At 39.1% G+C, this 10,226-nt stretch overlaps 1 protein-coding gene across 1 annotated transcript in view; it reads left to right on the forward strand.

The window, feature by feature from the left end:
- Positions 1 to 9,002, forward strand: part of LOC144782887 (transmembrane protein 272-like) — a 166,425-nt gene extending 157,423 nt beyond the window's left edge. The window contains exon 6 of the mRNA XM_078662140.1: positions 8,349 to 9,002. Within this exon, the coding sequence (XP_078518266.1) occupies positions 8,349 to 8,533 (185 nt within the window). The 3' untranslated portion in view covers positions 8,534 to 9,002. The remainder of the gene's footprint in view (positions 1 to 8,348) is intronic.
- Positions 9,003 to 10,226: the final 1,224 nt, after the last annotated feature.

Here is a 10,226-nt window from a genome sequence, read left to right on the forward strand (position 1 = left end):
ATTCTCATTCCAGTGAGTGCAACAGTAGGGAAAGTGTTGGATAGCGGAGGGGTAAAAATTACTATTCCCACTCCAGTAAGTGCAACAGTAGGGAAAGTGTTGGATAGCTGAGGGGTAAAAATTAGTATTCCCACTCCAATGAGTGCAACAGTAGGGAAAGTGTTGGATAACGAAGGGGTATAAATTACTATACACACTCCACGCAGTTCAAAAATAAAACCTAAATAAATATTTAAAAATCAATAACTAATATTATAAAAATAAATAAATAAATACATTTATAAATATGTTAAAAACTGTATTTTTAATAGAAAGAAAACATTATAATGATAAATACATATAAAAATACCTACAAATAATATATAAAATAAAAAATAAATTTCCCCAAAATAAATAATTCTAACTAGAGATTTTTTACAAACAAAAACATTAGCTATTAAATAAATGTATTTATTTTACTTCCTACCCTACACCACACAAATAACAAAGCACTTCAAATTAAAAAAATTATATATACTTCTATAATTAACATAATTAATTATCAATTAACAAATATTATTAATTAAAAAACTACCTACACTTTAACCCTATAATCCCCACAACACACGCTTAAATTAACTGTAAAATAATACATTACACAATTAAAACTTTTTTTAAATTAAAAACTATTACTATTAAACAACTAATTATGAAGTTAGTAAAATGTATTTAATACCCACCCTTTGCCCCTTTAAAAATAAAAACACACAAAAAAACAATGACCCAAAATAAATATAATATAATTAACATTAATTAACAACTATATATTAATTAAACACAAATCACTGCACACACCTAAATTAAACTGTAAAATAATACATTACACAATTAAAACTTATTTCAAAATTAAAAACTCTTACTATTAAACAACTAATTATGAAGTAAGTAAAATATATTTAATACCCACCCTTTACCCCTCTAAAAATAAACAATGACCCAAAATAAATATCAAATAATTAACATTAATTATCAACTATATATTAATTAATTAAACACAAATCACTTGCCACCCTTTACCCCTATAAACCCCAAAACACAAACCTAAAATTAATTAATCAATTACCATGATTAATTACCAATGCATTATTTATTATTAATAAACAAGTAATTATTAATTCATCAATACAAAAAACTTCCCACCATTTACACCTATAAACACCAAAACATGCAACTAAATTAATTACACAATTACCATGATTAATGACCAATTCATTATTTAATATCAATTAAAAACCAATTTTTAATTAATAATACATCAATTTACACATTTAACACTATAACATCTAAATTAAATAACTATTAATCAATTAAAAATATTCATTAACGTAATATAATTAAATTACTATCCACCCTATTTCCCTATAAACCCACAACTCGTTATGCAACTAAAAGAAGCAAAATAAAAAAAATACAAAATGTAACACATATATTAAAAAATATAAACACTACTTATACAAAAAATACCTCACATACATTAAAAATATGTACTAAAATATATAACTAATTAAAAAATAGATATTTTTAACAACTATCTTTTTGCAAACTATAGTAAACACTTAGATATTTTTTAAATCGATATTATTTACCTTAAGTCGATATTCTTGACCACGATATTCTTGCTGTCGATATTTCTCAATCACAATATGAGAGTTGGACAAGTTAGGAATGTGGTCAAGTGACCAAGCTGAGGGTTTTAGCATCCTGAGACCTAGTTTGACATCCGGATTCCGCACCTGAACAAGCTAAGTCATTCTGGAACAAACTAACTTGCTTACTACTGTCAATGATTAGAAACAATTCAATTTGCAGTGTGTGTGTAATAAAACACTGTACTAAAAGTAAACAGCTTAGTATGAAAACAGTAACTTCTAGGCGCGAGCATGTACCAGTAGGAGGCAAGTAGAACATGTTAGTGAACAATATTGATTGAAGCTTGTCTGTGTGCGTTTGTTTCTTTAACAAATTCCTTTTTGGTTATTTGAGAATCACCAGATTACAAGATTAAGATGTGGCTTGTGCTTGTGTCATTTTAAACTTTGTTATAGAATGCCCCATGCAACCATGTCATTCAAGATGGTGCATATTTGGTCAAGAAATGTATTTTCCTCATATTGAAGTTAAAATAAAATTGGAGAGAATGTATGACTATGACTGGGGAGATATTGTTTAAGACAAATGCGCTACAACACATTCTATTACAACGCAGTCGTTAAAACGACCGTGTTGTTACAACGCAAACCATTACATCGCAAGTTGTTACAATGACTTGCTGTAGGGGGGCAGAAGGTTTTGGATTTACAATCCAACACCTTCCCTGCTGTTGCACAAACGGGAGCCGGAATAGTAAATTATACTATCCCTAAGTCCAGCGCGCCCCCTACAGCAAGTCATTGCAACGACTTGTGATGTAATGGTTCGCATTTTAACAATGGGGTCGTTGTAACTACTGCGTTGTAATGGAATGCATTGTAGCACATTTGTTGTAAAGAGATATATTCAAAAGCCAGCACAGCAGACCCTACAACAGGCCCAGAAACCATAAAATCTGACCCACACACTGATTCGTTAGACCAACTTATAGAGCACTGCCTGATTGCCCCATAGACCAGTCCAACCCTGGACTGCAGGTATACAATAATCACAATCAACAGTATGTTTCAGGCATCCCAGAAGCAGCATTGACACGTATAGTATGTCTTCAGTACTAGTTTGAGAACTTGTTCTGGCCAAGTGCTAATAATGACATACACTATTCCCTCAGCAGAGACATGGCCAATCACTGTTCCAAATGAAAGAGACTTGTCTCCACAACTGAGAGGCTTTCATGGACGCAAGGCACTAAAATCTGTCCCTGTCCTCAAAAAACGTGAAAGAGAATTATGTCACAAGCCTCAGATTGAAGTTAAATAAAGGTACTTTGGCATTTCTCCCCAAAAGAAGGGAAGAAGTGCCCTAGACTGGGGAACTAGTGATTATTTGATTCTGACCACAAGTGACCAGAGCAACATCAGGCATTTCCCTGGCAAAGCACAAAGAGGTTGCTCTCGCACGTGTCCAAGGGGCAATGCCCTTTACCAAAGAAGACTGTCCTCTAGTATACTGAAGTACTACTCTCATTAGTACCCAAAAAAATCCCGCTGTTGGACTGTATCCTGCGATTTTTTTATGATGTGTAACAGTGCTAAAGTACTTTTTTCCTTTAAAAAAAATTGGGAGCTGGACAGTGAATTATTGTTCGTCACCTGACTTCTGTTGAGTGCTGAGTCTAAAACCCCCCACACCACCTTCCCGATTAAACCTGCTCCGGGAGTAAACAGCTCAAATTGCTACAATCTGGTGACGAGTAACCTCTACCTGTCCGGGGACTTCTGAGAAATTTTCCACACCAGAAACCAATAACTTCATGAGGTGTGGGGGCATTTGGGATAATCACAACTTAGAAGGTGTAACCTGAGAATACCCTAAAAAATGCGATATTACTAGGTCAAACTGTAAACTCTGTCCCAGAAATGTCTTGGTGAAACAGCAAATCCACAGCTACCACGGATCTCTTTATGCCAGTGGGGTTGGTCACTCCTGTTACTGGTCCCTTTAGAATTACAGGGGCTCTGATAAAGAGACTCTAACAGTGTTACAACGACCTACAATGGGACCTACCATTTCCCTGCCTTATAATACAAAGTGGCTTCCATGCAATCCATTTGAATTCAGAGGGATATGTGATTGCTGATCATATCTCCATAACAAAATCAGAACAGAGCAGGATGAACTATTGCACAGAAATTGCAAAATACATTCTAGCTATTTATTAAAAGAAGAAAAATAGAAAAACATCTAAAGAGGAGCAGTCTGGGAACAGAAATGGCACAATGCAATCCTAGAACAAATGGTCACAGAAATGTGGTCCAGGAAAAATATGCAACATTAACCATTTCCTATAAGTAGTATTCACAGTAGAAGACAGTGGTATCTACCCAAAGTTAATGAACAACCACAAAAGGAAGGAGCATGTACTATTTTCATATTCAATGGCAGGAGAGACTTCTCTCTGAGCTAGCTCCTTGCAACTGTTCACCGCAGCTTTCTTGGCAAGATGCTGAACCGTTAATAATAAAATCTGGATGTCCATTGTCCCTCAAGCATGGATTGAATGTCTTAATTTTGTGAAAGGGCCCTAGAGTTCTGGGATAGGGGTAATCCCTTTCTGTGAGATTGAAATGCTGACCAGCCTGGCCTTCCCAACATTCTAACAGTATACCCACATGAAGATGCATAAGTCATGCTGTGTTATGGTGGCATGCCCTATGAGCAGGGCTGGACAGGCCTTTTATTCCACCGGGCATTTCCCAGGTGGGCTGGAGCACTTGGAGGCCGGTTTAGAAAGCCCGGGTCCGTTCCTGGTGCCTCTGTCACTTTCACCGCCTTCCAGAGGTTAGTGCAGAAGGCACAGAGAGGCTTAGAGAAAGGGAGGGCGAAGGTACAGCGAAAGCGATCAGAGAGTGAGGAGGAAGGAGAGAGAGGGAATGGTTGGTTGGAAAGAAAGAGACTGTGCAAGGAGATGAAGGGAGATGGGCTAGTTTGAGCTTTTTTCCCGTGGCACCTTTTGGTAACCCAGTCCGGCTCTGCCTAAAAGGTAACAAGTCAACCTTCATTTGAAACCAGTGTCTACACTCAAAGGATCTCATTCCAACTGGGGTAGTAATTTGGTAATCCAGCTAGAGTGTAAAGTTCACCCTTTTTCCTAAACTCATACCCGTAGGTAATATCTAGCAGATTCTCAGTGGGACAAAAACACGTTTCAGAGTTATCCACGGTTGCGAGGTACTGGACTCTGAATGTTGATTACCAGGGGTACAGTAGATTCTTGGTGCATCTGTATTACCCCTGGCACCATGAACACACAGGATTACTGTGATAGATGGAATGAGGGCCACAGGAGGGGTAAGCAGCACTTTAGTTGAACAGAAATAACACAACCACTCTAGCCAGGCTAAAGGCGGCAACTCATGGTCATGCTATGGCCATTTCAATTATATGAAAGTACATACTCTTTCGTGTCAAGCACAGTACCTATTACTAATCTGCCAGCCAGTCAGGGTATAACACACATCATAAACAGGACTCAGAATAATGTCTTTACATCCCTGACTCTCATGTAGCCACACCACTGCCCCATGTTCTAGGCCAGGGTTGTCCAAAGTCAGTCCTGGAGGGCCGGATCCATGCCAAATGTTTAAGATAACTACATTTATCTAAATGGGATATGCTAGAAATATGGCATGGATCTAGCCCTCTAGGACCGACTTTGGAGAACCCTGTTAGGCTCTTAGAGGCAATCAGCCACTATTTCTCCTCCTTGGCAGAGACAGCTAGAGTGGGCTTTAACTGCATCTGGTCAAACATGAAGCAACCCCACATGGAGAAACTGTACAGTGGGAGCCATGTTTGGGGCCCTCTTGCTGGGATAATCTTTCAACTCAAGATTGTTTGCTAACACTTCAACCTTATAAGAGCCATCCAAGTAGACAGCTGTGAACACAATACATACAATGGGAAACCATGCTTAATAGTGTGTCACACTCAGGCAAGCAGGGAGGTAATATATCATGCCTATGCAAAATGTGTCCTGCTCGCTAGCTCTCTTTGCATGTCCTCAGCTGCTGGTGTAAATTCACCAGAACCAGAGTAGTCCCTCACCCCAATAACTAATTAACACCTTGCCTGCTAAGGCAATTCCCGCTGGGTGCTGACTCTTCTGGATTCTCATTGTTCATGACAAGGTCAGCTTGTCATAAGCACAGCTCCAGTAAACTGCATGACGAGCTGACCTTGTCATTAGCATGGAAGTGCTTAAGATCATTATTTTCAGCGCTGAGGGATGTAGTTAATTCATGGGAAATTTAGACTGATTAGAACTTCCAGAGTTAAATCAATTAAACAGATAAGAAACCCCAGAGGATATCAAGAAATACATGTGCAACACTAGTCGTGACCATGTTATGGTCTCGATAGAAAGTGGAGTGGTACAGCAAGACAGACAGAAAACAGTTGTAGTCAAACTCAATAATAGGATATGGAGAGAGGGGGTTGGTAGAGTTGGATCTGTCAACCTCATTACAGTGGATGAGAAGTTCCTAGAAAGGTTTTGTGGAATATTCGAAAGTTATTCACAAACATATTCACAATTCAAGGCATGGTTGGTCTTTTGGGCTTTGGGAGAGAGGAAGTTGTGTTAATATGTGACTAATTAATAAGAACCATTAAGAGCTCTACTTAGATCTCATCAAAGCCTCTGTCACTGTTCCATTCACAGGGCTCACCATTTGATTAGGATTTGAAGGTGGAAAACTGTGTTATTAATTAGCTAGGTGAGGAGGCACAAAATACGCTATGACATGAAAATGAGAGATCCCCCTGTGCTGTTGTGTGCCTTAGGGATCAGTTATTTGGCAGATAATTTCCAAAAGCAAATCCAGCTATGTGTTTTCTTTGCATTCTGGTATTTATTTTCATAATGGGATTGATAAATAGGATTACAAGTACCAGAATATACATAGCAACTAGACCGATGAGCCACTCATGCATGAAACTGAAAAGTTGAAAATGTTTGGGTTATCTTAGTCACGTCAATAATTGCAGACACAGTGAAAAAGCAGTACAGGGAGCCAGGGGAATGTTGTGGTTAATAGGGAAAGGTTTATCCAGCAACCAGCAAAAATAAGGATATACTACACATTTTCAAATGTCATTGTTGAGGTCTCTCTAGTCATATCAGAAACTGTTTGGAAGGACTTGTCTCTAGGACTGCAGATACAATATCGAGTAGAGTTATCAAGACTGTGCAAGGATAAAATCTCACGAATCTCTAAATCTATATAGTCAGAAAGAAATGATGTGGTGGGGCAGGCCAAATAAATATAGATAATCACTTCAAAGGTGAAGCTACATTGGAGAAAGATAGGTTAGCCACCTCTACTCTGGTTCTTCATCATGGAATATGTATTATTAATAATGAACTCTATGTTTTCCTCTATGTGTGGGATCCTAGAATCCCACGTAAAGGCACAGAATTTATAGGGGCCTATCATTATAGTACATTTACATTTGTAGATTTACTCATATGTAATTTACTCTTATACTGTGTAGTAACTTTATAACGTTTGCCTATTCCCCATTTCTAAGTATAAAGTTAGTTCAAGTGTAGACTTTTCTTGTACCCACCTCATGAAAACCAGGGAGTGGAGCCAATATTAAACATAAAAAAGATATTATTTAACATTTAAGTGATAATGAAAAATAATGTAATAAACTCTTTGAACTTCAAACCAATAATGAAAATGTTACAGGGCTATTTTCTTAAAAGCGTATTACAAAAATTCATTTAAATATATTTAATTAAATTTTAATGATTTATTTAAATATTTATTTGAAAAATTCCATTTACAGAAATGTTTTTATTTTTATTTAATATTTATTAAAGATTTCCAAAAGTTATGCATCAAATTAATTTGAATTAATGAATTTTTTTAAACAAAATATTTAGCTACATTTATTTTTAAAAAATCTATTGAAATAATAACACCATTTCTTAATTATATATAATAATGTACCATTAAAGAAATGTATATATTGGTTAAAAGTCGAAAAAGGTTAATTTATTTTTAACATTATTTCACATAGGGTTTTATGTTAAGGGCTTGGCTACCTCCATTATTTTCTATAGAAATGTATTGAAGTTCTAGTGGTTGGCCATCTGCGGTGTTGGACTTACTCCAAATCTAAGCTGGAGTACATTTAAAATTGTTTTGGAAGTGCAGTTTATGAATAGCAATGGGCTTTTTCTTTTGTGGCTGGCTGTCAGTCTCACCCTAGTCTCCTCCTTAACTCTTCCCATTTTCCAGCCATTGCCCTCGTCCCTCCCACATTTACTACTGAAACGTAGGCTAACTTGAGGGAAGACCTCCACAGTTGGGGCAGAGAGCTCTGTGTAGAAAAAATAGGCGAGGCGGAGAAAGAGGTCTCCTCATGTAGGTTTGTGAATAGCATTTTGTAGTACCTCAGTCATGCTATTTTAGTACTACTAAACATACTACAAAATACAGTTTGTGAGCTGGCCCCCTAGTGTTTCTTAAATTTATGACTATATCCATGATAAAGAAATAGGATTACAAGTAAGGTATTTTCCTTCTACAACAAGAAAATGTGGTATGACTTGTAAGGGGGAAACGTTGCTTGAACTTAACATGTAGGAATGAGAAGAAATTGAATCACCATCTCCTTGACATTTTTCTCCTGCTTCGTTTTTCCAGGAAGTGTCTGGGTCTTCCAACGCTACATGACCTACCCTGGGCAGTGCCACCGGACCCTTTACCTGTTTGCTTTCTGGACGCTTATCACACATTTCATCGGCTGTGCCATTGTCCTCTCTGGTGTCTTGGTCTACTGCTGCTACTTCTGCATGCTACTGCTTGCCTGCCAGGCTGTGAATGGGTAGATGTCTCACGACAGTCACCTGGAGACCTGAGCCATAAGCACTAATGACCTGTATGTGCCCTTGGGGATTAGTGGGGGGCTCCTAGCTCCTCACTCTGTCCCCTTTGTGTTCACTGTTCTCTCTCCAGTGATCCAGGAATGAGAGATCAGACCTGGCCATGCATCCAGCCAGAACTTAAGTGGATAGTGTGATACAGAGGGTTGTTACTCAGGGGGTTAATCTATTGAAGAGAGAGGCTGTCCCATTTGTTAGCCAGCAAGCGATAGATACCAAAGGGCCACAAGAGCCAGGCATTCACTGGTACAGAAGACAGAATCTCATGTGTGTTGTTTTTGCATGTTTGTCTGCGTACCTTTTTTAAATGTAATGTAATGAAAAAAACAAGATTTTGCAAAAAGAAAGTATTGAAGATGGCTGAAGGACCTCTGAAAAGTGTTGCCCAAATAGCTAAAAGCAGATCCTTAAACAGGAGCCTAAATTATTCAAAGTGAGATCTAAGCTGTGATGTGAAAAGTTGGAGACCATAGCGTGGAGTGCTCAGTTTCTAATTGAATGGTGTTGTCTGCAGCAATTCTGAGTAGAGAAAGACAAAAATAAAAGGTACGGAGAAATAGCCGGCAAAAGGTCGCAGGCAAGTCCTCTTTGTACATACAAGCTCCAAATTTTAGGAATGGTTTCCTTTGTATGACTCTCAGTCTTAGAGTATTCGAGGGAGAGCCAACATTCTTTGCTTCTTCACAACTCACAATGACCAACCTCTATTTCCTTGATAAGCCACTTGTTTCTTTTCTGAACCGGAGTTACATATTTCATGTCCTTACTGATACCTGCATATACCACTGGTGTCAAAATTAGCAATGTGGTAAAGATGTTCCTACTTGCGAATCATCCAGCCTAACACTAAGCACCACACAATCAATTGTGCTCAAATTGAAGGCCAGTCCTACTCTGTGATTACCTCCTCACATTCCAGACTCTGGAACGAGCTCCAGCATCTAGGCTTCTGTTAATGAAAGCCTCTGGCTCTATGGGAGTGAACTGAAGACTCTTCCCTTCTTACCACCAACCAATGGTTTCTGGAGAGAAGAGAGCTAGGGGCCCATTAGGATCCGCAATCAAATTCCCCCCCGCCATATTAGTATGGCGGGGGGGACCTCGGCGGACGGAAAGACCGTCTTCCGCTTTTCCGCCCCTGTCGCCTTGCGGCCGTGGCGGAAAAGGATTAATAAGGTGGCGGTGTCTATTAGACACCGCCAGTCATATTACAATGGGCTTAGGGAGATGCCTTTCTGTGGCGGCGGTATGCGGTCTTGACTCTGGGGGCCCCCTGCGGGCCCCCAGAGTGGAGAGGTGGGGGGCGCACACGGGGGGGGGGGTACCTGTGGTACCCCCCTGAATTTGCATAAACAAAGCGCAGGCACCGCGCGGTCCCTGCCGCTTTGTTTATTCAAATGCAAAAGTGCATTTTTAGCATTGTGGCGGACAGTGCTGAGAGCACCGCCCGCCACAATGCTAAAAATACAGGATGCGCCCGCCACATTGGCGGACGCATCCTAATACCCCCCGCGGGACCCCCGCCCTTATAGCGGGCATTCCCGATTACCGATGGGATGGCGGGCAGACTAAGTCCGCCCGCCATTCTAATGGACCCCCTAGTGTTTAGCTCCTTGGAGTCACCCTATTTCCCAGAATG

This window comes from Lissotriton helveticus, chromosome 9 (genome assembly GCF_964261635.1).
Source record: "Lissotriton helveticus chromosome 9, aLisHel1.1, whole genome shotgun sequence".
Classification (NCBI taxonomy): domain Eukaryota; kingdom Metazoa; phylum Chordata; class Amphibia; order Caudata; family Salamandridae; genus Lissotriton; species Lissotriton helveticus.